Here is a 27,285-nt window from a genome sequence, read left to right on the forward strand (position 1 = left end):
TTAGTTTCTTACATGATTAAGGCTCCTGAGGGAACACTAGCCATCTAAAAAGGTCAGGAAGACATTTTACAATTCCAAAGTAACTTCTAAAATTAATGTTGATAAGCATCATAATTACCATAGTTTCCTGAACTACAGGAGTAGCTCTTGTGTGCATACAAAGATATTCAGACTTCCACTGGAGGGAAAATGCCTTTCTCTCTCTACATCTACTTTACAATAAATTCTACTTCTACTTCTGTGTCTTGACTGACTTCTTTCATCGCAGGCACAAAAGGACAGAAGAGGTTACAGAGGGCTCATTCCTCACGCTGTCAGCATTCTGTTTTTCAGTGACAGTAGCTACACTTAATTTTGACAAATTGCTGGGGGCTGAGTGTGGATTAGCTGGATAGTGAGAAATTCCTGGGAGATACATCCATTCCCATCCTCCTTTCTTGGAATTTATCTCCAAAAAAACAAATCATGTCCCCATAATGAAGAGCCCAGAGAAAGACCCCGCCTTCTCTCCTGTTTGTCTTAAATAAAGAACTGCTGGACTCCAGGCAGCCATTAGCTCATCGGGCTATGGTCCTACCTGGTCCCAGCTATAAAGCACAATTTTGGTATATATCCTTCTTTCTTGTTATTTTTCAATTTTTTTGATCTCCCCTCGCTCTCCCCAGCTTTGGACCCTATGTTGTGTGGGTCTCGGCAATTTAAGGAAGAGTTTCTAGGAAAACTCAAAGGCAAAGAAGCTGGTGGTGTAGCTCATGGTAGATGATTGGGCTAGCAGGGGCAAAAAGCCCTGTGTCTGATCCCAGGAGTGAGATAGAAAGGCAAGGTGTGGCAAAAACTGGCTAGAAATGTAGGCATGACCTGCTAATTGCAAAATCCCAGGATATATGGGCAGAACAGTTCCCAAAACCCTGTATGTGGATATTTGGAGAACTGGAGCAGGTTTTTGATAAGATGACCTGGACGTAAGGCCAGTGTAAAAAATATAAAAAAGGGATAGCTGCCATTAAGCACTTGCTTTGGTGTCTCTTTACATTGTAGGGCATATTTTCAATTTTTTTTTCTTTTTTTTCCCCTACCTTTACTTGGTCCAATCTGGTTCTGAAGAGCCTGGTTTTTTCCTACTTTTAATAAATGTAAAAGTTTTGCCACCATTTACGCTTGCTTTGACCAATACTTTGTTTGGACAAAAACAAACTAATAAACAAACAAACACAAAAATCACCTCTAAAAAGACTCCAGCATCCAGTAATAGCACCACTGAACAAACATAGAAGAGCCAGGATGCAGAATTTCAAAGTCTCCAAGACCCCTACAGCTCCAGCAAACATTAAACAAAGCTCCATGCCTACTCAAATTAACACAAAACAGCACGTTCAAGTTCTTTAAATTCCTGTTACCTGATACAACATGTCAGGCTTACAACAACAACAAAAGGAAGTTGTGTGAAAAGGCAAAAAAACATTCTAGAGAGACAAAGTAAACATCAACATTGGACTCAGATCTGACATAGCTTTTGGAATGATCAGACAAGAAATCTAAAATAATTATGGTTAAAAAATCAATACTATAATGTAAAACATAGACACCATGAAAAAACAAATAAGGTACATAAAGAGAAACACTAAGTAAGGAAAGTGCTAGAAATCAAAATCACTGTAAAAGAAAACAAAAAATTTTTTGAGAGTCTTGTTATGTAGTCTAGGTTTTTATTTTTTTTGGTACTGGGGATTGAACTCGGGACCATGTCCTTGCAAGGCAGGTGGCAGAACCACTGAGCTAAATCCCCAGCCCTAAATTTTATTTTTATAGTAGCTTACAACACTGTTACCATGCGAAAAAAGTCAAGGAGAGAGGCCTCTGCCTGAGACCCCTCAGAAAAAGGTCGCAAGGCTGCCAAATTACACTAGTAATTGTCCTCAAGTTTCAGCTTGAGCAAACCTTCCTCAGGTCTCACAGGATTCCAGTGAGGACTTTGGCTTGCATGATTATCTAAGGTCATTCCCAGGACACCTGGATATACTTCTTTGGGTTTTCCCAGTGAACTTCAGTTTTATTCTACAGTGGAGAAGGTCTGGCCCAAACCCTTTTGCCTGGAACTCACTGTATGGGAAAATAAGTGGGAAGGGAATACTACTTAGCTCTTGCTTCTCTCTCAACCTACACCAGCCTGTTTGCCCGCACGATCTCTTCCTCTCTTATTTCTTCCAGTTGACAGACAGGTCAGGATGGGGATTACACATCTGGCTGCTGGGTTTCCACAGACTTGGTCTTTCCAATAACCCCCCCCCCGCCCCCGCAACAAACCAGCTGTAGGCTTTTACTGTAACCTGCATTTCTTATTAACCACAGATACAGAGCAGAGCCAGAACGAATCAGTACTTCCTCAAATCATGAAGAAGCTTCAAGTGCCCAACCTAGGGCTAAAGGCAGGGGACAGACTTGAGAATCAGACTGTCTGGCCATGATGTCTTCCTCATCTTCAGAGTCTGTATTTCTGGATATGTTGAAGTCTTCTCTCTGCCATTACCTTTTATAAAAATGTCTTGGTGTGGGTGTGGGGGCCAGAGTTCCTTGTGAAAATGCCAGTCTTTTTTTTGTTTTTCCGGTACCAGGGATCAAACTCAGGACCCTTGTGCCTGTCAGACAGGAGCAGCGCCACTGAGCTAAATCCCCGGCCCCTCCTGTAAAAATGAATATGGGTCTTGGTGTTCCTCCTGAACCCCAGTCCACCAGCTCCTATTCTAGGGCTCTCTTAGAGGTGGAAATTATTTCATCACAGGCTCAAGACCACAGTTGTCAAGCAAAATGTGAGCCAAGTATGTAATTTCAAATTTTCAGGTATCCACATTAAAAAGTAAAATAAAACAGGTGAAATGAGTAATAAATTTTATTTAACTCAATATATCCAAAATATTACAATATACAATATAAAAGTTGTCAATGAGATATTTCACATTTCTTATCAAAATTCAGTGCACGTTTTATACTTACTTCACATCTCAGTTGAGACTAGTCACATTTGTAGTGTTCAACAGTCACCACGGGGTCTTGGCTGCATCAGAAAACCAGCTGTCTCCCCTTTGTATTTGTTTCTACCTTCACATCTACCTCATTTCTTTTATAGTTGGCTCAGAAAACATATAGCCCCTCCATACCAAAGTCACAGAGCTCATTCACCAGTTATTTGTGTTTGGGCATAAAGAAAAGGGGGTGTAGGGAAGCTAGGATAAACCATCCTCTTTTCAAAAGCGTGTTAGATTAGATTTTTACTTTGCATTTTCCTCTCACTGCAAGAGAAAAACCTGCACTGGACTGATCATTTTCTTCTTGCCCTCCATTTTTAAGTTCAATTCATTTGGCGAGTATATTTTTTTGATTGGTACCCGTAAGTTTTTCTTTCCTTCCTTCCTCCCCCTTCCCTGCTTTCTTCGAGACAGGGTCTCACTATGTAGTCCAGGCCATCCTTGAACTCATTAGGTAGTCCAGGTTGGTCCTGAACTAGTAATTCTCCTGCCTCAGCCTCTAGAATGCTGGGAATTGCAGGCATACATCACCATATCTGATTCATATCCTTAAACTTTTAAAATAAAGGCTAAAGGTTGGCAGAGGTTACAGTGAAAACTGAAATTACAATTTCTTCAATTTGAATTTAAAGCCATTAAAATTATGATTCATTTTTAACAGCCAATCTTGTATGTACTTACACTGTAATTTCTTTGCTCATTGTTGCATTTTATAAAACCTGACAAAGATATACAAAATTATGGGTCAATTTCTTTTACAAACATGAATGAACAAAAAGCCTATAAATCTATTTTTGCATGTAAAAAATAACAAATTTATATTAGGACATTGTGGTAGGGTTAACAATTAAAACAAATCAATGTACTTGTAACAATAAAAATGACAAATGATTATCTCTCAAAAACTATCGAATGAATTTTGTTGAATTCAATTTTTCATTCAGTACAGAACTCGCAGAAAATTAACAGAAGAGAATTTCTTACCTTGGCCCCATGCACCAATGAACGCCATGCTAAAGGATGAAATGGCCAAAGCTCCCCCATTCCTTCACTGCCAGGGGTGCTCACTATTGCGGCTGGGAGCATCCCACCAATGGGTAAATATTGCCAGGGAAAGGGGCAAGAACACAGAGAACAGGGATCAGAAGAGGCTCACACAGGAGCTGCGGAGTGGCGGGCACCACTCAGCTGTGGTGTGGGCAGCAGAGAGCTCAAGGGCCTGGGCGCCTCAGGGTCATTGGTACTACACAGTCGCAAGGATTGAAATATGGACAAAGGGCTGTCGGAAAGTAATACTTAGAGAAAGTGTAGATGGGCAAGCCGTGGTTTGTGACATTATAGAAGGAGACGGTGCCAGCCTCATAGTCTAAGTAAACCCCAATGCGGCGAGGGGGCACAGACATGGAGAGGAGCAGGGAGGTAGAAGAGTCCTCGTAGGCTCTGTATTCACGTTTGTGCTGTAGCCCTATCACCCAGTATCCAGTCTGCGGCTGGTATCTGGAGTAAGTGTTCTGACTGTTAGGATACTGGCTGAAAGAAAGTGGAGGTCCCGTGGAATTGCTGCACACCCCCAGGATCCAGGCAGTCTTCTTAGTCACATCCACCTCCCAGTAGTATCTTCCTGAGGAGAAGTGCTGAGAGCCTAGGATGCTACAGTCATAATGTTCTTCCAGATAGGACGGTTGGGACAGCTTAACACCCACGAATCTCACCTGTCTCCGGTTTTTAGACAGGACAAGATTTAAGTTTGCAGAGTGTGGATTCATGGTCACGTCCACTGTAGGAAAAGGCACAACATCAGTAGAAAACAATGACACATGGGATCTGTCACACTGAGATGAGGGAACACAGGAAGTAGTTGGGGGGAATAGAGCTAGACATATGGCAGGGGAGGCAGAGACACCTCTAACCTGAGAGAATATGTGGGCTTCTTTGAAGAAGAGAATGAGAAAATGATCAGGCATATCAGCTCAAAGAGGCCATGGTTTCTACTCACCCCAGTAGCTTTGGACATCTGTGAGTGCTGTAACAATAAAAAGTAAAAAATATTGACTAGAATCAGTGTCTTGGGTCTGGTATCTCCTTACCAGACTAAAGAAAATGATGAGGAATTCTGGGAGAATATGATCTGGTAATTTCACTTCGTCTTAAATACATACTGCAACTTCCTTAGCACACGATGCCCCTCCCTCTGTGGCTTCCCTCACCACTTCCATTCCCAATCTCCAGCTATACTCTCTATCTGATTTATTTCTTACCAGTATGGTAATTCCACATCCAAACTCTTTCCCTGAATCTCCTCACCTCGAAACACTTGCAGTATCTTTTTCAGATCTGGGGCTCGAAATGCACTTCTCAGCTTGGTGGGGAGCTCTTGGGGCTTCCTCAGGGTCCAGAACTCACTCCTAAAGAAGACAGGCCCTATGAGCCCCACACTGCTGACCCTGGGTTCCTCCGACACCCATCTCCTTCACTTCCCTGGCCCATTTCGTGACACTTTTTCCTGAAGTGAGCATTGTTCTGCAGAAAGATGTGCCACTGGACAGGAAAACCTGGACTAGAAACCAGCTCACGCCTCAGTAAGATTTAACCTCTTAGAGCCTCATTTTCTGTTTTTCGTTTTTATAAAATACAACAATTTCCCTTATTTTATGTCCTAGAGATAGTAGGAAACTGATTAGAAGAAAGCCTAGCAAATCCTTTGCTATCTCTAAAGAAGATGCAAATATTTAAGATGTTGGTGCCACCTCAGAGGGTCCACCAGGAAAAGCTACAGGTGTCTGTGCTGACAGGAAGAATAGCAGAAAGCTGCTCCTGGAGCATCTAGTATTAAATACTCCTTCAGAAGTCTATGGACTTGGGCCCCAGCTGAGAGGAGCCTAGGAGGAAGGTGTAGAGAACTGAATTTCAGGATTCGGCATTTCTAGGAATACGACTCCAGCCAGAGAATGGAGATGTGCTCACATACAAACTGGGAATGACAACAGGCTCTGTACTTCATGTTTCTGTGAAGAGCCTGAGGGTGCCTGATGTGTGGACAGCTCTAGAGGTTACCTTGTTGGATGAGATTCTAGACCTCGTGACAGGTAAGAATTGAGATGTGTTCTACGGCCAAAGCCATTCTTCCCGTGTTTCAGGTCTGTGTTTTACTGGAACTGAGATAATGGAAATCTGAGGGACCAGGAAGCAATAGCTGGGTTATTCCAATGTTGGTAGAGAAATGGAAACTTAAGGCAGATTTTCCCGATTTTTCCAAGAGCAAATTCTCAGACTGGGAAACAGAGGAGGTGGGAATTTCCTTCGGAAAAAATGCACAGGAAAAGAACATACCTGTGTATACTTAGGTAACTGTAACGACAAGAACCAGAGCTGAAAATAAGTAGAGGTTTGTGGAAATGGGGTCATGTGACAGGGTACTATGGAAGTCACTAACACCACAATCATTTACACCCAGTGCCCTACTGTCCAAATTCTCCTAGCATAGAAGCTAGTCCATTTCCTTTATTTAGGATCCCCAAATTCTCATGCAATGAGCAATTGAGACATCAGTGTCTGTCCTATGATTTTTTTTCCTTTCCCATGAACTACAGGATAATCACAGCTTTTGGCAATCTAAAAGCAGCACCTCATATTCTCTTACACATACCTTTGTGTGAGATCATTCACATCCTAGGGAGGAAAAAGACAGATTAAATCAAGGAGTAATAGGGTTACCTCATCCCATTTCTACCACCTCACAATATGACAGGAATACAGAATAAATAATCCAAATGTGGAGGCCACAAAGTAAAGAGAAGAACCCAGGGCAGACTGTCCCTGAAAACTCACGGGAATACATCAGGAAATGACTCCATCCATGGTTCCTTTGTTACAAATGTGTATGAGTAATGTAACATATTTGTATCATTTGTTACTTGCCATACACTGTGCCTGGGCTTGGACAATGATGACAGTGTGATAGCTTCTGTCCTTGAGAAGCTTACACTCTACTCTAGTTGCTAAAAGCGTTAAGCGCACAGTATGTTAGAGTGACTTTTTTTTGGTACCGGGGATTGAACTCGGGTCCTTCCGCTTGCTAGGCAGGCTGCAGAACCATTGAGCTAAATCCCCACCCCCAGGCTTAAAATATGGTTGTCTCCTCAACTCCTCTAATCCACTAACTTACCACTGATCTCAACTGTTTCCTTCATTTTCAACATGTTTAAGATTTCCAAACCTGTACTTCTGCTGAGGCCTCTCTCTCATGATTCAGATTTGAACCTCCCGCAAATAAGACACAGGCATTTCAAATTTTAAAGAAAAGCTAGTCTTCATGTCTCCATCCTCCTGAATGATATTAGCATCCATGTCCAAATTTAGACAAAATATTGCATAAAAACTACTGCATATTCACATGATAGCCCATCTTTCATCAAGCTGGTTCACTTCACACTCTAACTTCTTTTAGCTACCTGCTGGTTACCTTCATCACCCTCACTGCCTGGCTCATTTCAATAAAACTGCTCACTTGCCCTCTACTTGGCTTTCTAACTTCTGCTCTGTACCTCAGCCTGAAACACCCTGAAAAAAGCTCAACGATCTATATTCCACAGGGATAACAATTTTCTCTGCATTGGGGTTATTTTGGGCTGTGCTTCTCAGAACACAACTCGAACTGAGTTTAAGACAGAAAACAGTGGAGGCATTGGGGGTATCACTTTATACCAAATAGCAGAACTGTATCCATCTTAAATCATGGCTGTACGGTGGAACTTAACTGAGCAAATCAGTGTGCCACTTTGTGGCTCTTTCTCTTACACTGGTTTGATTCTCAGTGCTCATTTTGAAGCTTATACCTTGGCTGTCAAATTTTAATGAGCAGGGATGTAATAAAGGTGTGGAAAAGAGAATCAAGATGTCTGGGATAGGAGAATTCTAGAGAATCAACTGTTAGATAACATTCAATTTAAAATGTAGTCTGGCTGTTAATCTGTATGTATGATAATTAACTTTATAAGGACTTATAAATAAATGAATCTGATGTTGGCAAAAAAGGTGAGAAGGATTGAGGGGAAGGGAAAAAAAAAAGAATTGAGATGTGGGGCCAGGGATTTAGCTCAGTGGTACCATGCGCCTGCCTCACAAACACAAGTCTGATCCCTGGTACCAAAAAAAAGAAGAAAAGGCAAGAATAAAATGAGACAGTGAATGAGGAGAAACTCTAATAGGTGGAAAGTTACAACTGCATACTCCAACGCTAGCACTTCAAAATAAGTAAAGAAACAAATCACTCCACAGCACAGGAAGAGCAGGAAGAAGCAAGAAGGCAAACAGAAAACAAGAAACAGCCTGAAGCCTCCAGGATATTGCAAGGTGCACTGTGCTACAAGTTCCTAGTGACACTACTCGCTCTACATAGAAAATGTCTGTTCAAATTCCACTCTTAGTTCAAGTTTCTCATTCAGATTTCTCTAAACTAGATACTTTGCAGCCTTCTAAACTACATACACACAAGCCCAGCCCCTAAAGACCTGTTTAAATACCTATAACTGCAACATGTCAAGTGATTCTGCCCTAGGGAAGAGGGATAAGAAGGGCTAGTATTACATAATCTTTAAGGACTTGTATTCGCATTTGACATGTTATCCTGTGACTAAACTGAACAAAAACCACATGACAAACTCCCAGTATAGCAACACAGACAAGGGGTATCTAATGAAGAGTGGTTCTCAACTGGGGTGGGGTTACCTATGCCCTCCCTGGGAACACATGGCAATGTCAAGAGGGGTTTTGATGGTCATACCTGGCTGGAGTAGTCTTTCTGAGATTTAGTGGGTAGAGACCAAGGATGTTTCCAAATATCCTACTAGGTATAGGAGTCTCTCACAACATTTATCTAGCACAAAATATCAATAGTGCTGAGGCTGAGGAACACTCCCATAGAACATCGCTGGATGAAACAGATCTTCTCAATATCAAATCAACTTCGGAGCCACCAGTCGTAAGTAATAAAAAACAGGGCTTTGCACCCTGAAATTATCTTATGTTTGCCTCATGACCCCTGCACAGTTCAATAGGAAGAGGCATGACAGGGCCGAAGGGATTTTTTCTACCCTAACCAGGATGTTAGCTCTATGTCCCAGAAAGAAAGGAAAGCTATTTATTCCTTGACCCTAACATCCAGGGATGGGGTGGGGGCCACAAGCTTTACCTGCAGCAGATGCACTGTGGAGCCCTGGCACCGGTACTCCAGGTCTGAGATGAGCTCTCTCAGGGACTGGCTTTGGTGGGTCACCTCACCCTCAGCTTTCTCTATAATACTCAGCCCCTTCCTTGCTTCCTCCTCGAGCTTCCTCAGTTCCCGCTGCTCCTCTTTGTCCAGGATGCTTCGCAGCCGATTAAACTCTTTCTGGATCCTGTGTCTCTCAGGCTCCATCTGATTCTTCAACATCAGGGAAGAAAAAGAGGCTGCTATCGGGTGACTCAGGCTGACCACTGGTCTCCATGGAGAGGAGGGATGCTGCCTGTGGGACTCCATCTTCCCTTTCTTTTTTCTCCCTTCTGCTCTTCCCAGGTCATTAGCCTCAGGCTCCCTTATCTAACTCTTTTAGCTACAGACTGTGACTTCTGGGTGAGGTCTAGACTTCAGGCAGCCTCTCTAACTTCTCATGCCTCCACATCAGCCTCCCCTTCCAATTTTGAGTACCGAGATAGGAATTATCAGCCTGTGACTAACTTAGCATTTTCAGAGGAACAAAGATTGAAACTGTAAATTATGATCCAGAATTATGATTTAGGGGCTACCTCTGGTCCTGGCTTATCTCCTAGGTAGCTATATCAAAAACTTGAGTTTTCATGTAATATATTCGCTATTTAAACCCTAGCCTTGTCCTCGTTTGGAAGGTACGCAATGAAGGACCAGGCCAAGGCAAGTCCTTCCAGCTCTACTGTCAGGAGAGATAGGACCACGCTTCTCTGCCCTCTGCTTCTATGCCCTGGCTCCTTTCCCAGGACACCCTAAGATGAAATCTTTCTTGCCTTCCAGGATGCCCTCTTCTCTCTGATAACAGCTTTTAGCTTCTCAGCTTCCTCTTCGTCTTTCCTCAACTTCTTCAGGGACTCTTGGAACATTTCCTGGAGGAAAAACATCAGGTCAAGCAAGGTGAAGCTTAAACTGTCTTAGTAACTAAACATGGACTAAACTAAGAGAGTTTGTGCTGACCTCAGAAGAAATCTGTCCTGTCCTGAGATGAAAAACTGTGAAGATCAAAAGATCAAAGTATCTTTTTTTTTTTTTGGTACCAGATATTGAAATCAGGACCTTGCGCTTGTGAGGCAGAAGGTGGAACCACTGAACTAAATATCCAGCCCGATACCAAAGTATCTTTTAAACACAAGGGATGGAACCGGCAGAAAGAGGCTGATTTTCTCTCTCATGGGGCAAGAACTTGACTCCAAAGTAATCTTACTGCCAGCATATCTCCCACACTCAACCCAGCAGAACCCTCTGGTTTCATCCCAAGCAGCTCCTACTCAATCTTGTGCAACAAGTGAGAGATCAAACCTCTACTCTTGGTCATGAGGGCGGGCACTTCCTAGGTTCATACTCCAGGCAAATGAGAGGAATAAAAAGAAATCAGATGAGAACACAATTCGAAGTTAAAAATCCCCTGCCACGGACCCCATTCCTCCCCGTCCTGGGCTCGCACCTGGTACTCCTGGGCTACCTCCTCCATGAGGAGCGTGTGGTGACCACGGTGCTCCTGGGAACGCTCGCAGAGCCAGCAAATTAGCGTCCCATGCTCCTTACAGAAGAGCTGGAGTTTCTCTCCGTGGCGCACACAAAGAATGACCTGTGGCTGGTTTCTTGGTCCTAGCACTACCTCTCTGAGCCTCTCTGCTATGTTGGCCAGGTGCCGATTAGGCCGGAGGTTCCGGGGGTGGTAGCTGGTCTGGCACACAGGACAGCTGCTCTCTTCTTGGCTGGTCGCTGATTTCTTACTGTTCTCTATGATGCAGGCTTGGCAGAAGCTGTGGCCACAATCTATGCTCAAAGGTTCTGTCAGGAGCTCCAGGCAGATGGGACAGGTCACCTCCTCTCGGATGTCCACCAAAACTCTTGAAGTCATTGTAGCTACTCTCCTGGCTCTTGCCTACTCAGCCCTGACTTCTAAGATGGTTCCTGCTTATGAAATCCTAGGTAGAAGAGCAAACAAAAACGGATTAGGATAAGAAAAGAGAAGGTAAAGGGATGCTCACTGTGCTGTGCAAAGGTCAGACACGTGGAATAACAAGGGCTTCTCTTTCTAATTTCCAACACTTTCATTACCCCAACTCATGAGACATTAGTTTCAAACATTAGTAAACCAATGATTACGATTTTCATTTACTCTCACTAAGTGGAGGGACAAACAGAGACCCTGGATAGGAGGGGCCTTGTGTGACTCTTCATCTGCCTGACCTCTCCCTAGCCACCAAAACACATTCTCAATATTAAAAGTACCGAAACACACCGCTGCCTAAGCATTTCTGCATTTACTCTTCCTGCTGCAAGGGTGACTTTATCCCGGTGTTGCATGACTCACTCCTTACATGTTTCCTTATCAAGAGGGTCTGCTCTGCCTAGCCTAAGCTGTGGCTACCGCCCAATCACTCTCTGCAGCATACTTACCAGATTTGTTTTTATTACTGCCTCATATCTCCGTTGTCTGAATCCCCCCAGTGGAATGCTATGCCCATGAGATCAGACACTGTTTTTTTATTCATGTTGTATCCACAGCAGCTACTACAGTGAATGATGCACAGGTCCTCGACTTTGGATGAATGAAAAGGGAGAACTTCACTCTCCTTGCAAAGATGAGCAGACTTTTTGTGTGAACTTTTTTACCCCTTTGCTATCATTGTCCAGTGTCTGATCTCCAAAGTCAAAGGCGTTGGCTGTGAAGACCTGTCTACCTCTGTTCCAGGGCCTTGTCATCCCTCCTGCTCACCTTCTCAGGAAAGTACAAAAAAACGGAAATGACTACAATAAGGAGAAATAATATTTTAACACTTCTGAAATTACATGCCTTTTTTTGGCAGTACTTTGTGTTGAACTCAGGGCCTTTGCAATGAGCTACACCACTCCTCTCCCCCTTTTTTCTCTTACCAAATTGCTCAGGCTGGGCTGAACCTGCAATCCTCCTGTCTCAAGCTCCCAGAGTGGTGGGATTACAGGGGTGTTCTCATGTTTTCTTTACCCTTCATAGGACAACTCTGCATAAATGTATGCATTCTTGGTCCTTTAATAAGGAAATAGAGACAAAGATTGACTTTAATATTACTATTGTTTGAAATCACAGTGAGTACATACTTTTGACTTCTTAGGAAATTCTGTTTCTAGCACTGAATCATTCTCTCAGGAGATATTTCTTCTGCTTGCTTAGCTGCAGTTGGGTTTGGGTTACAAAAAAAAAAGCAGTGCACACTGTCTGTTGATGGCACACTGACTCTGGTCCTGGGACAGGCCACAAAGTATCTGGGAGCAGGTGGAATTCCTTAATTTGTCTTTGACTGGTCCCGAGCAAAAGCAGATGTGCACTGTGATAAAATGATTCAATGTAGGCCCAGGACTTATAAACTATACCAATTCTCCCTCACCCCAAGGGTCTGGTAGGTTTAAGAAATCTAACTTCCTGCCAGTAATAACACTTCCATCAGAAGAAAAGGTCAGAGAAAACGCCCCAAAGAAAGAAAAAGTTGTAAGACACAAGCATAGCCGAGCAGGGCTACTGTGAGGCACTGTTGCAGGAACCAGCGCACCAAGGAGGGGTCCTGAGTGCTGCCATCTAGTATTCTGTGGTGCTCCTGCAAGTCCTGGACCAGAACCTCACTCTGCCCTGCTTACTGAGCAATCCAGTAACACCTCTAACAATGCTATGAATATCCCATTAACCCCATTTTATGGTTAAGCAGGTATTTGAATGTAGACAGACTACAGAGCTGGGGCTCTGCCAGCTCCTTTACCTGCTTCTTCTCCATAAAGGGTGCAAAATGTAATTGTTGACAAGTTAATTAACTCAATGCATAATTAGTATTACTAATTGGTATTAACTATCATCTGATGCATTGTTTAACAAAATTAATCACACAAGCAGAAAGTGAGCATTTAGTTGGTTTGTTAGTATCTCCTGTCAAAGTAACATCACCTCACTTAGCACATACATTATGAGGGTCTATTGTCTTTGTTAAATTAGGATTACAAAGGCAGGGGCCCAGTGTCTTTTAGACTTTCCCATGAGAGCCTAAAACTGCACCTACCACAATGAGAAATGAGAAATATTTGAATTTCAAATTACAACTTAGCACTGATCTTATACCTGGACTTGATGCTGGCATTGGAGTATGGAATGGAGTATGCCAATTTATGAAATTGTAATGTTAAAAAAATTGTAGGGCCGGGGATTAGCTCAGTGGTGCCGCCGCCTGCCTCGAAAGCACAAGGTTCTGAGTTTGATCCCCGGTACCAAAACAAAACAAAACGACAAAAAAAACCCCCAAAAATGTAGTGGTATTATACGTGCAATTTTAATGGAAGTGCACTCCATCTCCCTCAACACACACATATGCATACTTTTGGTTCAGGCAAAATTTACTCAGAATACACAATTCCCTTGATGAAGTTTCTGCCTCATTAAAATGGCCCAGAAAGAATCCACCCATAAGAACACTAACTGGTAAAGGGACAAACTGTGGTATATCCATACAATGGCATATTACCGTTAAGATAAATCATGAGGTGTGATGGAAAAACAGTAAATTTTTACTGTAATAAATTTTAAAATGTAAATGACACATTGCCATTAATGCACCTCAAAATATTTCCTATCACTTAGAACACACTTACCCCGTTATTCATGTCACTTTCAGAAGCAGTTCTGGAAGTCCTCTTTCACGAGCTTCTTTAGTTGCATTGTTGTGGCTGCCACCATGTCCTGAACTGATTCGAAACATTTACTGTTTATGGCCATTTTAACTTTGGGGAAGAGCCAGAATTCCCATAGTGGCAGATCCAGTGAGTAAGGTGGATGAAGACACATGGTAATGTTTTTATGAGCCTGTCTTTTGGCTGGATGGAAATCAGAAGCAGCACTCACTATATAGAATTTTTTATCACATTTTGCAAAGATATGAAAGAAGACTTCGAGAACCTTTACTAAAAGTGGTGGCATGATGAGACAGGTGTGTTTAAAGCGAGGGGGGTATTCTGAAGGAGATTAATGGCAACGTGTCTCTTTCTGCAATAAATTTTTAAAATTTAAAGATTGGCTGTATGTCTTGATCCCACAAATCTTAACTGGACTTATCTGTGAATCTAGAATCAGGAAGCAGTCTGAAACAAATGGTTCAGAATACTCTACCCTACCATATAAGCTAGTTTTGTTTTTAGCCAGTGAAAAACATGTGACATACAGAAATTGAAGTATGGTACAAACAGCCTCATTGGTTAGGGTTCCTGCTGCATTACTGGAACACAGTTTTAACAGTCTGCCACTTGTGATTGGCTGAGACTCTACTACTTATTATAAGAGTAGTTTGCAAACTGTTTACAATCAAATTAGGTCACAGGTTACTTTGTAAATTGAAACCTTTAACCCTAACTTAAAACGTAGGAAGGCAACTTTAGAACAAGCTCAATATAATCAATTAAGTGAAACTTCTGATACACACAACAGGATAAATCTCAAAAGCATTGTGTAAGGTGAGACATCAAATACCAAGGACAAGTAACTGAATAATTCTATTTATATAAAATCCCAGAAAAGGCAAAACTTCAGCATTTGAAAGCACATCACTGGAATCCAAAGCCCAAGGGTGTGAGAGGAGACAAACTTTCGAAGTAGTATAAGGAAACAAGAGTAAAGGAAATGTCCTTTACGTATCATGACTGCTGGTTGTCATGCAGTAATCAGCAGTGGAACAAAATGGAACTTTAAAATTCCAAACCTTTAGAGACAAGTAGCTTCTCCAGACTTCCTCGGGCCTGGCATAAATGGCTCCTTCCACCTCTCCTCAGCCCAGATGAATGGGCAGAATATGTAGATGCTGGTACCAGGAGGTCAAGCCCAACTTCAAGGTTAAGCAAGGGAGGGAGAGGACTGGGTCCAGGAAGGGAGGAACAAGCCTCAATTTGTCTATTGTTTCATTGTGTTCCTTCCCCACTGTTCCCTAACGGATATATGCTGAAACAGCATTGTATGCTTACAATCTGTAACCAAACAGATACAATTATAACTCAATAGAGTTGACAACAAGAAGAAAAAAGGAGCAGGAAGGGGAGAGGGGAGAAAGGTAGAGAAGAAATGCAATGAGAAAAAGAGAAGGCTTGGTTTCTGATCCTGTAAGCCTGAATTAGAACTATGTTGTCGAGTATGATAGCTCTATGTGGTTTTGAGCACTTGAAGAGTGGTTCATCAGAAATGAGCATTAAAGTATGAAGTACAGATCAGATTTTGAGGATTAACAACAGATAACCCGAGGTATCTCATTAATAAATCTTAATGATTGTATATGTTAATACTTCAAATGCACTGGGTTCAATAAAATGTATTTAAATTAATTTTACCCATTTTACTTTCCACTGAGGCTATTATAAAATTTAAAATTGACTATATGGTTCGTTTTCTATTTCATCAGACATCTATGTGGCTTTTTTTTTTTTTCCAGTGGTGGACGATTGAACCCAGAATTCCATTCATATTAGGCAGCACGACAGCACTGAACCACATAATTCCCAGCTCCCCACTTTCCCATCTAATACTATGCTGAGACAGTCAAGACCAAGATTCTTGAATGGAAAAGATGGTGTAAGAGTTGACGTCTCCTGTGGAAAGAAGAGCTGAGGTGGTGGTGGGGGGCACCTGTGAAGGAGGGAGCAGAGTTGGTACAGGGCTAAGTGCCGAAGTCCACACACAGCATGCCCATGACTGCCGCCTACAGGGCAGCACAACCCAGAGGGGACCAGGGATGCTGATGCAGTCTCCTCAGGACCAGTGTGGAGGTGCGGGGAAGTCTGGTGGGGTCCCAGAGCCCTAAGGGTCAAATCACCTGATGAAAGTGGCCAAATCCCTACTAAGTATGACGGGGAGCAGAGGCCTGAAAAAGGCCTGAGGTCTGCAAACTGGCAGCTCTGGCATCCACTGGCACTCTTTATGCAGGACTCAGTCTCACCCTGACCAGTTCAGAATCTGTACTTTTAAAAAGCTCTCCAGGATGACTGTCATGCAGATTAGGGCTTCAGACGCAGTGCATCAGAGAAAGGATCTTTCTTCCCAGGTTGATACAATTTAGGGGGCAAAAACCACTAGAAAGAGGGAGGAGGGCTAGCATCTATTAGCATGGGGGCCCAGATCCATGTCAGAATGGGCTTCAGAACAAAATTCAGTGACTGAGAGGAAAGCACTGTGGCGAGGAGGTAAGGCTAGAGAGGGAGGACAAGGCGGGGCTGTCTCCCAGTGGAAGCCCTAAGTGCGGAGAACCAGGCTCTAACTACATTTATAAGTGATATTTATGCAGGGTTATAGTCCACCTTAACCTATTATCTAGAGTTGCTCTAACAACACCATTAAATATTCAAATTGGAATATGATCCATTTCAAGTGTTTTTAACTTCAAAAATTATTTCTCGTGCATTTCAAAAACATACGATAATAGCTTTGCAAGTTCTTAAAATAATCACCCTGGTCAGGTTTTCTTTTCTTGGAGTCAGTGTTAGATAATCCACTGAGTTTCTGAAAAGCTAAAATATAAAATTCTTCTAATATTTTTCTGTATTTGTGATTCTTAATTTTAAAGTGTTATATTTTAACTTGTTTAGATGCAACGAATAGAGTTCATATTCTTTAACGTAATCTATCTTAGCATATTTTATTCCCTTGTGTATTATTTAAAAAATTGTTTTGACTGGGTATTTTTTAAAGCTAGGCATAGAGTTCCTCAATAACAATAATAATAGTAATTTGAGTATTTATTATGTCGGCAATTCTGTGTATTCAAACCTCTGCCTGTTTAATACCCACCAAACTCTTAAGTTATACACATTACTCTATTCATTTCATAGATGAAACGAACGAAAGCTGGTAGGGGTCAAGTAACAGGGCCAGGGCATACAGCTTGGGTTTGAAATGTAAGAGGCAGAATTCGTGGCTGTGGCACCTATAATTTTAACAACCCATTTGTCTCAATTGGTTGATTAAATAAAATGTCCCCAGCCTCAGTGAACTCATTCATAGCGAGGAAGATAAAGAAGTAAAAATGTCCTTCGCTCTGAAAGGGAAATGGCAGCCACAGCAGACATCGCCAGAGATGCTCCAGCTGTGAGCAGCATCTGGGATCGAAGTTCTTTAGGGAAATCCGAGGTGTTTTAAATTAATTCTGAGAAACACTGGGGCTTCTCTCAACCACGCTTGGCTCGCCTTCCTTTTGAGGAAGATAGGAGCTGCTCCTCCCCGGGCTCTGGGCCAGGCAGACACCCAGGGCCGGCGGCGGGGTGGCTAATCTCCCACCTACCCCCGGGAAAAGTCCGGCCTCCCGGGGTGGTGGTAAATGTGCTCACTTCCTGCAGCAGCAGGGCTAGGGCTGGGGCTGGGGCGGGGGCGGGGGGAGGGGATGCCCGGCCGCCCAGTCCACGCTGGACCGGAGTCTGCAGTTCCCTAGAGCAGAATTTCCAGAGCTGCCTCTCCTACATCCTTTAACATCCAGAAGCAGGGTTTGATTCTCACTGCCTTTTGCCTGCCTATTCCTACCTGCGAAGGTGCTCTCTGCGCCTCGCTCAACTCCAAACCTCAAGGGACCCGGGCACTCCTTCTCCACCCTGAACCCCGACCCACCCCGTGGAGAGTGTCAAGCTCTGTGCCCCAGGGGGCACAGCAGCGGCTGGCCTGAAAGTGGACCTGCTCACTAACCTGGAACCTGCGGCCTGGATCAGACCCGAGGATCTGCAGCCTTGTGGCCGCTGCTCCACCTCCAAAGCTGGAAGACCCAGGGGGAAAGAGGCGGGGCCGGGAGGAGGAGGCGCTGGCCGGGCAGCGGGTCTGCACCGCGGGAGACCCTGCCGAGGCCTAGGGCGGGGCCGCAGCCGTCTCCAGGCACCCGCTGGATTTTGAAGGCAGAAATGCAAAGCTATTCCTCTTCCCTGATGTACAGCAAATCCTGTGGCCTGGGAACAGCTGAAGGCCAGGGCCCTATCAGTTTGGTAACACAGTTAACACACCTACACTCCTTAGTAATACATCAAAATGTCTAAATAAAGTATCTACAGTTATATGAGTAAGAGATAACCATTTGCCACACTGGCATGTTTTGTGGATCATTAAAATTTATCAGTTTTAAATAATGTGTGTATGTGTACCCGTGTGTGTCTGTCATTTTAACCTATACGACTGAGAGGTCATGTATCGATTTCTAAATCCTTACACACATATACACGAAAATCTTATAGAGCTTAGGTAGTGCAACGACAGGTCTCAGTGATCTAACAATGGTGAAAAGAAAAGTAATACAAGACATCCTGCCCAAGGACTCTGACCCCATGAGTGTTACCTGCCTCATAAGGTGGTTGGGGATGTACAGAGGGAGAAGGGACGGATAAAAGCCAGGACAGAGGTTGGACAACATGGGGAGAATTCGGCTAAGTATCAAGGGATTGTTCTGAACAGTACTCAAGCAAAGAGGTCATCGGACTCTCAAAACAAGCACAGACATGTGGCACTATTCTAATTCGATGCCTGTCCTTTGGCTAAAATGGCCTATAAGATGTGCTCTGTGCGTCCCACCACCAGGGTGTCAGGCAGTGCTGCTTCCTTACTGCCCTTGGTGACACTGCAGGTCGAAGCTGGCTGGTGTCCTGAGACTCCTGACTCCACCCAAACTGCCTAGTGTGGACAACAACCCAGCAGTAATAAGTACACTGGAAATGTGAAAGCAACAAAAATGCCTAACCCTGGGAAGGAGAACGCTCTGTCTCTTTGATATGGAGAAAAATGCCTGACTAGAACAGAGGGATGGATTCATGAAATAATTTTTCTTCTTTCAACACAATTTGGTGACAATATGTAGATGGAGATTAAGAATAATCATGAAGTGTACAATACATCAGGTATTCTGTTCCATCTTAGTGACATTCAGAAGAGTTGGTAAGAGAATTTAAATGATGAGTGCCAAGTGAGAGATGTGCAGCACACTGGAGGAATGCGTTTTCAGGGACCATCCCTTGTAGGAACAGAGCAGAGGGCCTAGGGAACGCATCAAAGGAACATGTATTAGAGAAGGCAGAAGTCTGGGTTTGGAAGAAAAAAGATTCAAAGCAAGGATGGCATTGAAATTAGCTTCAAACTTGCACTTCATCAAAAGCTTTTTTTTTTCAAGTTAATAAAGAATGAAAAGAGTCAAATACTTCATAAATGATACCACGCAATACAACTAACATCTTAATTTGTATTTCTTCTCAGACTAGCTTCTTCAAAATACAAGTTAAAGATCACATCGTACCTGTTGTTTTAAAAATGCTTTCTCTATCTTTCAAATTAGTTCCAAGTTCTCTTAACAAGTTCTCCTTGCCATTATTTTCTTGTCATCACCCCCACCAAAGTCAAAAACTCTCTTCTTGAAAATCAACCCACCCACTCTCACCTCATACACTGTTAAAAATTAAACCTTTGAACTTGAAATCCAGCTTGTCACAGAGAAGATAATGAAAGGATAAAATATTTGCTTTACAAAGAAATGATCAGAAACCCAATTTGTATTTGTTTGCTTATATCTAATGTTCACAATAAAGCTGAGTAGGTGTTTCCCTGTAATGTGTCTGCTAACCTACTTTATGCAATAAACGTCTATTCTGTGGGGTTTGATTTTATTCTTTTGTTGGCAACAGAAGTTGCAATTATTCAAATTTTGGATTGATTTCTAGGTAGTTGAGGGAGAACAATGTGTAGACTACCGAAATAGCCCGCTAAGATTAAATTGTACTACAGAGTAGCAGTGAGATACAAGGGGACTAATAAAATAATTTGTTAAGGTAGAATGATTAGACTTAGTGACAGCAGCATATTGGAATGAAAACAATCTAAAGACAGATCTTTGCATTAATCTAAAGGGAGAACGGTAAGGACCTTTACCAAGATGGATAATTGTGGAGATAAAATATGTATGTGGAATATAACATATATATAAAATATATATTTTTATCATGTAAGCCAGGTGTGTTGGCACAAGCCTGCAATCTCTGCACTCTGGGATGATGATGCAGGAGGATTCCAAGTTTGAGCCTAGCTGGCTGGGATAACTTGCTACTTAGCAACACCCAGTCTCAAAATAAAAAATTTTTAAAAAGGACTCAGAATATTGCTCAGTGTGAAGGCCCTGGGTTCAATCCCCAGCTCTGAAAAACAAATCAAGTTAGTATCTCCTGAGTAATACTCAGATGAGATTAATAAATTTTAAATTCCAAGGACAGCCTAGTCATTCAAATGTAGATTTGTAAGTCAACACAGTACAGTATGTGAGGGCTCAAGTCATGGGACTCAGTTACATCACTGAGGAGAATTTATGGAGTGATAGGAAACAAGAGCTTGAGAATAATATGCTGAACTCTTTTAAATCAGGGGTCATTTCTGTGTTCACTGAGTATATGTATCTAGAATATGGTTCAATACATAGAGCAGACTAGTTACGGAAGGAAGGAAATGACTTCCTTTTCAGGGATCAGATGCATCTAAAGGAAGTAAGATAGACTTATTAATCTCAGTCTCTAGACTGAGGGTCTTATCTTTCCATTTTCCCATGATACCCTCATTGTTATTTTGGATCACCTGTCTGGGTCCTGATCTTTTTTTAAATTATCTTAGTATTAAGACTTTGTGAAAGGGATCAGCATTCGAGATTTCCAAACTTAACTTTTTATCTTTTCTTCTACAGGAAGTACAAAGCATATTGAAAAGAATTATATGAACAAATAGGACTGGGGTAGGAACTATTAGTCTCTTTGTCTTGTGGAGTATGATAAAACTCCTTGTGAGAATAATAGAGCAGGGAAGATTGGATATTGAGCAGTTAGCAGATAGAGGTCAATGATCTGGCTAGTAAGTATTTATGTAGTGCCAACTACCTGGGAGGGAGGCTAAAGCAGGAATATTGCAAGTTTAAAGCAAGTCAGGCAATTTAGTGGGATCCTTTCTCAAAAAAAAAAAAAAAAAAAGCATAGATTTAAGGGGTTAGAGACGTAGCTTGGTGGTAAAATGCCCCTAGGTTTGATTTGCAGTGCTGCAAAAAATAAATGAAAAAATATAAAAATGAGGAAAATAAATTCCAAAGCAAATCAGTAATTTAACATTTCCAGATCATGTGAAAAAAGAACACAAGACCTGTGCCTATACTCAATGCTCTTCCCACTCTTCAAGGATGAGGCTCAGGTTGGGACTGGTGATAGGTGGTAAAGGGAAAACAATGGCGAGCAGTTTCACCATCAGAAGGGTCAGAGGTGATAGCACTGTTACCTCAGGAGGAAGACTTGAAACCTGAAGCAGTCAGAATGTTCTGACAGAGCTGATCCCTGAAGGATGATGGGCCAGGGATGAGGAGGAGGCCGAGGATATTGGAAGGTGAGGAAATAACGAGGGCCAGAAAGAAAACCTGAGAGGCATCTTTATAGGTGGTGTTGAGAAGTCATCATTACAGGAAAAGAACTTATTCAAAAAGGAAAGTTTGAAGAGTGTGAATGGGGAAATACTGATGTCAACCTTCAACTTCTCGGGCATTCTCTTCTATTTTCAACTGCCTGTAAGCCACCTGGAGCTTTTCCTTCATGGAACACATGTACCATGGTTCATTCAGAATTTAGTTCTATCATATATATTCTAGGATGGAGAGAAGGAAGTGAGCTTAGCATTAGATTCTTCACTGAAAGTCTTAGAAAGAACACTTAACCTTTCCCCCAGAGAATAAGGTACCCAGCATTAACTCCATTGTGGCTGTGATGATGAGAAGTGCTCATACAGATTGAATTTCACCCATTCAAAGGGAAGACCTGAAAGCACCAATGGGCAAGTGTCTGTGGCAAGTGAATCTGGCAAGGTCTAGAAGTCCACAGGGCCTGGAATAAAAGGAGTCTCAGGAATGGAGATTCTTTTCGATTCTTCTGTTCTTTTGTTGTTTTTATTACTCCAGTGGTTACTGAGCTATATAAACCATTGAAAAGAGGCTGTTGAAAGATATACATAAAAGGAGGGCCACTGGTTATGCAAGGAGCATTCAAAAGCAACAAAAGAATAGTAAAAGACAGATGGGGTGAGTAGAAGTAAGAAATTAAAAGAAACATCTATTTCTAGTCTTACATTTACCCCCAACACACTGGAGACATCAAATTCCATCTTTTTCAGGACAGCAGTACCAAGGGAGGTGTCACTGTGGGTGACAATCTGTACTACCCATCCTCCATTAAGGTCTTTATGCCTATGTCCTGTGTGGACAACTAGATCATTCATTCTTCTGCTTACTCACACCTTCACTCCCCAACAGCATGGCTCTCCTAGAATCAATCAGACCGTCAAATGCACAGTGTCTCCAGCAGGGAATTTTTCCTTCTTCGCTCAACAAGAGTTGAACATTTTAGTTTCTCAGAGGGAAAAAGTATTTTAGTCCATTCAGACTGCTGTGCCGAAATACCCTCAACTGAGTAGCTTATTAGCAACAGAAATTTATTCCTTGCTGTTCTCAAGGTGGGGAAGTCCAAGATCAAGGCACTGATAAACTGGGGGCCTGCGAGGGCCGGTTCCACAGAAGTCGCTTTCTAATTGCTTCTGCACAGTGATAGCAAACAAGCCCTCAGAGCCTCTTTATGAACTCATTAACCTCATTCAGGTGAGCAATGCCCTCGTGATCTAAAAATCTCCCAAAGGCCTCCTCTTGATACAACACTTTGGAGTTAGGGTTTTAACATATGAATGTAGGGGGGGCGTGACACAGATGTTTAGAACTTAGCACAAAGCAAATTTTAAAAAATATAAGAAAGCTTCAATCATTTTACTAACTAGCCATAATACAAAACATTTTTACTTTATTTAATCTATATTTCAATAAAAGAAAAAACTCTAATCATGGCATGTGTGGGGAAATAGAGATTGAAGATATTAAATAAATTCAAGCCAGGTATGGTGGTGCATGCCTGTAGTCCAGCACTCTGGGAGACCAAGGTGAGAATATCCAAAGTTTGAGCCCAATCTGGACAACTTAAGTGATTTAGTTAGACCCTGTCTCAAAATAAAAAATTAAAAAAAAAAAGGACTGGAAATGTACCCCCCCAAAAAAGTTATTGAAAATTATATATTCTATAAATGGTAAATCTAGGACACAAACTAAAATCTGACTCAAAGCTCCAGCTTTTATAATGCTTTAAATCAAAGGCAAACAATAGTAGATGTTGGGAAGAATCCACAATAACCTGGTGTAATTAGTGCACAGCAGTGGGTGGGCACAGTGAGCATATATGCATTAAGAAGCGCACAAATTAAGTTCTCTAAGTTAATTTACCATAAGCATAATTTCAAGGATGAGAGAAGGCCTCTTTGAGTAATGACAAATGAGAGAAATCCAAGGGATGAAGAGGACTTCCATGAAGGAGAACAGAACAGTATGCATCATGATTCATGTTGAGAGGGAGAATTCTACTCTGTGTGCTGAAGAAATGACAGTGTCTTTAGTGTGAGGAGGATTGAGAGGCTGGTGTGAGACAGACCAGACACAGGACAGACTAGGAGGTCAAAAGAGTCATAATAGTTTTTGCCTTGAATTCAGAACATCACGTCATTGAAAGTTTTTAAAGAAATAATAATTTCAGATTTGCATCTTGAAGAACAAATTCAGATTACAGTCAAGGAAATTTGGAAAAGGTACAAGTGGAGAAAATTTAGAAACAAAAGAGCCACTTAGGAAGTATATTCATCACGGCAGTGTAGCTAAAGATCTGGATGAATTTGAGCTGGTTAAATCTTGAACACAGAATATTGTAATGGGACGCCTATGGGTTACATAGAAAACAGCTAGGAGAACTCCCGGTCTCAAAGTGCGAAAAAACCAACCAACCAAACATACAAACAAAAAAACCAAAAGCCAGAAAGGTAGCTAAAATTTAGTTACTGGTGTGGAATTTTAATGGCTAAAAGGAGAAGGATAAATGAACAAATAATTGTAATATACTATGGTAAAATTTAAGATAAAAGAGAAGCTACATTTTGAGCACAAACTTACTGATCTCTAGGGGCTATGTCCCTACAGACTCATGACACACATGTAAAAATTAACCAAGGGATGCGGTGTGGAGGATACAGCAAATAAATGTTCAATGATACCAACAGCATGAATGTACAAGAAAGCTAGGTAATCGCAGTAAGTGTGGACTTTTAAAAAATGAGGTGTACTAGTCAAAATTCCTGAGGGAAACAGAATCAAAATATTACTTACACACATACCAAGAGATTTATTTGAAGTTATGGCCCCTGCAACTATGGAACCCGGCAAGCATAAAATCTGCAGGAGGGCCAGGAGGCTGGAGACCCAGAAAGAGCTTCAGTTAAAGTCCAAAGGCCATTTCCTGGCAGCTTTACCTCTCAGGGGTGAGAGGTCAATCTTTTGTTCCACACAGACCTCAGAATGAGGTCAACTCACCTTACCTGACCAGTCATTTCATTCAAAGTCCACCTATTTAAATGTTAATCTCATCTGAAAACATTCTTACAGAAATAGCTAAAATGTTTGCCCATACACCTATCTTGGTGCTATGGAAAGGTGATCTATAAAATTAAACATTATGGTAATGCAAAGCAACTGAAATATTTTAAATAATTATCTAATGTCCCTTTCTAATTAGGAGAGGAAGCCCAGGATTCCATACCATCCTGGAATATGAGAATGTAAAACTTGGCCTGTAAGAAGTGAAGGCTGAAGCACGGGATCCAGGAAAAATCAAGCATTTACCTTTCTGGATGAATGAATTAGATTTTTAAAACATATTTTATTCATTAATGCAATCTAACATTGACTTTATATTATTAATCCCAGGGGTATCAACTGGGAGCTGGAAAGGAACTGGGTTTACCATCATTAGCCACTACGAAAATCCAAATCAAAACCACAAGGAAATACCACTTCACACCCACTAGGAAGGCCAGAACCGAAAAGACAGATAATAACAAGTTTTGGTGAAGCTGCAGAGGCACTAGGATCTTCATACACTGTCAGCAGAAATGTAAAATGGTATAGTCACCGGCAGATCCTCAAAAGTGTACTCAGTAACTCCACTCCTAGGTATATATACTAGAGGAATTAAAACATGATTCCATGAAAAAAATTTTACACAAATATTCATAGAAGCCGTATGCTTTGAACAACCAAAAAAGGGAAGCTGTTGCACCGGGGATTTACCTCAGTGGTTCTGGCGCCTGCCTCGCAAGCACAAGGTCCTTAGTTCGATCCCCGGTGCCAAAAAAAAAAAAAGGGAGGCTGTGACAGAAAGCTTGACGCTGTGAGTAATTGGCTGTCACAAACTTTATTGGTCTTTTTGTGCCCTTAATGAAAGAACTGTGAGCAGGGTGTGGTGGTGTATGCCTGTAATCCCAGCACTCAGGACGCTGAGGCAGGAGGATTGTTTCGAGTTAGAGTTCAGCCTGGGCTACATAATGATATAGTGAGTTAATTTCCTTCTTTCTTTTTTTTTTTTTGGTACCAGAGATAGAACTCAGATCCTTGCACTTGCATAGCAGGCCACATAACCATTGCGCTAAATCCCCTGGCCCTAGTGAGTTAATTTCTTGAAAAGTAAATGCAGAGAGTTATGCCTTCAAGTGAGAAGGCAGACAGTGCCATATAAAAAAGCATGTGTGCAAAGTGAAAGTTTGAGTAACTTTTTATGCACACAAAAGTTACTCCTGGAATTCAGGGATCTAGGACAATTATGATGCTTATTGACATTTTTCTTAGAAGTTACTTTGGAATGTCATATCTCAAAAATGTCTTCCTTGTCCTTTTCAGACGCTCAGTGCTCCCTCGGAGCATGTAAGAAACTTAGGAAAGGAAGAAAAGGTTCTAATCAAATCAGGTTCCAGCCCAAGATGGGAAGGTCTTTAGGAAACATTTCCTTCTCTGATATCATTGGGCCCTAGGCTATGGCAACCAGGAATGCAGCACGCCTTGTTCTAGAAATACTGGGTCGGGTCTTTGGGTCTGATTATAAATGACTATAAGGCCTTTGATCCTTAACTATAGCTAGCAACACAGGATGTTATGGACACCTTTTGTCCCTCAGGCCTGCTAATGTCTGTTTACCTAACGAACAACCCAAATATCTACCGACTAGTCAGTCGAGAAATGGATAAAGAAACTGTGGTAATACAGTCGCATGTAATCCAGCCATAAGAAGGAGTGAACCTTAAAAGACAAAGCTACTAAAAGAAGTGACACACAAAAGACCACATTACATGATACCATTTATAGGAAATATCCCGAACAGGCAGGTCTATGAAAATGGAAAGTGGATTAATGGTTACCAAGGGTGAGAAGATGGGAAGGGAGTAAGGGTTGTCATTTGGGGGAGGGTCAAGATAATGCTCTAAAGTTGATTGTGCCAATGGTGGCGCAGTTCTGTGAATATAATTTAAAATGGAGCTGTATACAGCACTTTTAAAAAGAGAAGTGGGGGCCAGGGATTTAGCTCAGTGGTTCCGGCACCTGCCTCGAAAGCGCAAGGTCCCCAGTTTGATTCCCTGTACCAAAAAAAAAAAAAGTGAAGTGAATTGTATAATACATCTTTTTGTGCTCGCTTCGGCAGCACATATACATCTTTTTAAAGCTCCAATTTTTAAAAAAGAAACTGATCTTACCTCCTGGAGCAGAAAGACAAGGAATGTAAGCTCCCTGTTGGTCACTAAACCTTTTTAATCCCGGTTGCAGCGAGGCTTCTTCCATTGCATTTAGCTTCCTGCTTCAGACCCTGCTGGACACCCAGCCTTTCCACCGCCACTTCACAGCCCAGGACCAGCTTTTCTAGGCCTTAATCCCAACCTCAGGTCACACTTTAAATTGGCAAAATTCGATACATTTTTCTACCCAACACCAGCCAATTGTTCAGGTCTTTGTTTCTTAACTGCAGGGCGGTTAAGAAACAAAGCTGGCGGCGTTGAAACCCGCTAGAGAAAGTGTAGGCAGGGAAGGCCACCAGGTCTCACCAACCTTCGCTGCGCACGCGGATGTGCAC

General features: G+C 42.0%; 1 protein-coding gene across 4 annotated transcripts; it reads right to left on the reverse strand.

The window, feature by feature from the left end:
- Positions 1-2,869: 2,869 nt before the first annotated feature.
- Positions 2,870-27,285, reverse strand: LOC101721918 (tripartite motif-containing protein 6). Of its 4 annotated transcripts, none has more exons than XM_004863365.4 (9): positions 26,912-27,285; positions 12,151-12,283; positions 10,712-11,198; positions 10,041-10,136; positions 9,214-9,444; positions 6,670-6,692; positions 5,328-5,428; positions 5,020-5,046; positions 2,870-4,800 (listed from the first exon to the last, which is right to left on the reverse strand). In XM_004863365.4, exons 3-9 carry the CDS (start codon positions 11,129-11,131, stop codon positions 4,235-4,237), a joined length of 1,464 nt encoding a protein of 487 aa, XP_004863422.1. In that variant the 5' UTR covers positions 11,132-11,198; positions 12,151-12,283; positions 26,912-27,285; the 3' UTR covers positions 2,870-4,234. The 4 variants fall into 4 exon arrangements, with proteins under 4 accessions (XP_004863422.1, XP_021098922.1, XP_021098921.1 ...); XM_021243263.2 differs by lacking the exon at positions 26,912-27,285 and adding an exon at positions 17,945-18,015; XM_021243262.2 differs by lacking the exon at positions 26,912-27,285 and adding an exon at positions 14,988-15,593.

The sequence above is a fragment of the Heterocephalus glaber genome, unplaced genomic scaffold (genome assembly GCF_053883595.1).
Source record: "Heterocephalus glaber isolate CG9 unplaced genomic scaffold, H.glaber_assembly_v1.0 deba00001428, whole genome shotgun sequence".
NCBI lineage: Eukaryota > Metazoa > Chordata > Mammalia > Rodentia > Bathyergidae > Heterocephalus > Heterocephalus glaber.

Bases quoted from the DNA above. Each gene is read 5' to 3' on its own strand.
- LOC101721918 (XM_004863365.4), bottom strand. From the start codon at position 11,131: ATGACTTCAAGAGTTTTGGTGGACATCCGAGAGGAGGTGACCTGTCCC. The intron at 10,137-10,711 runs GTGCGAGCCCAG...TTTTTCCTCCAG, and splicing joins AGGTAGCCCAGGAGTACCAG to GAAATGTTCCAAGAGTCCCT. The intron at 6,693-9,213 runs GTAAAGCTTGTG...TTTCCTCCCTAG, and splicing joins CCACAGTGCATCTGCTGCAG to GATGTGAATGATCTCACACA.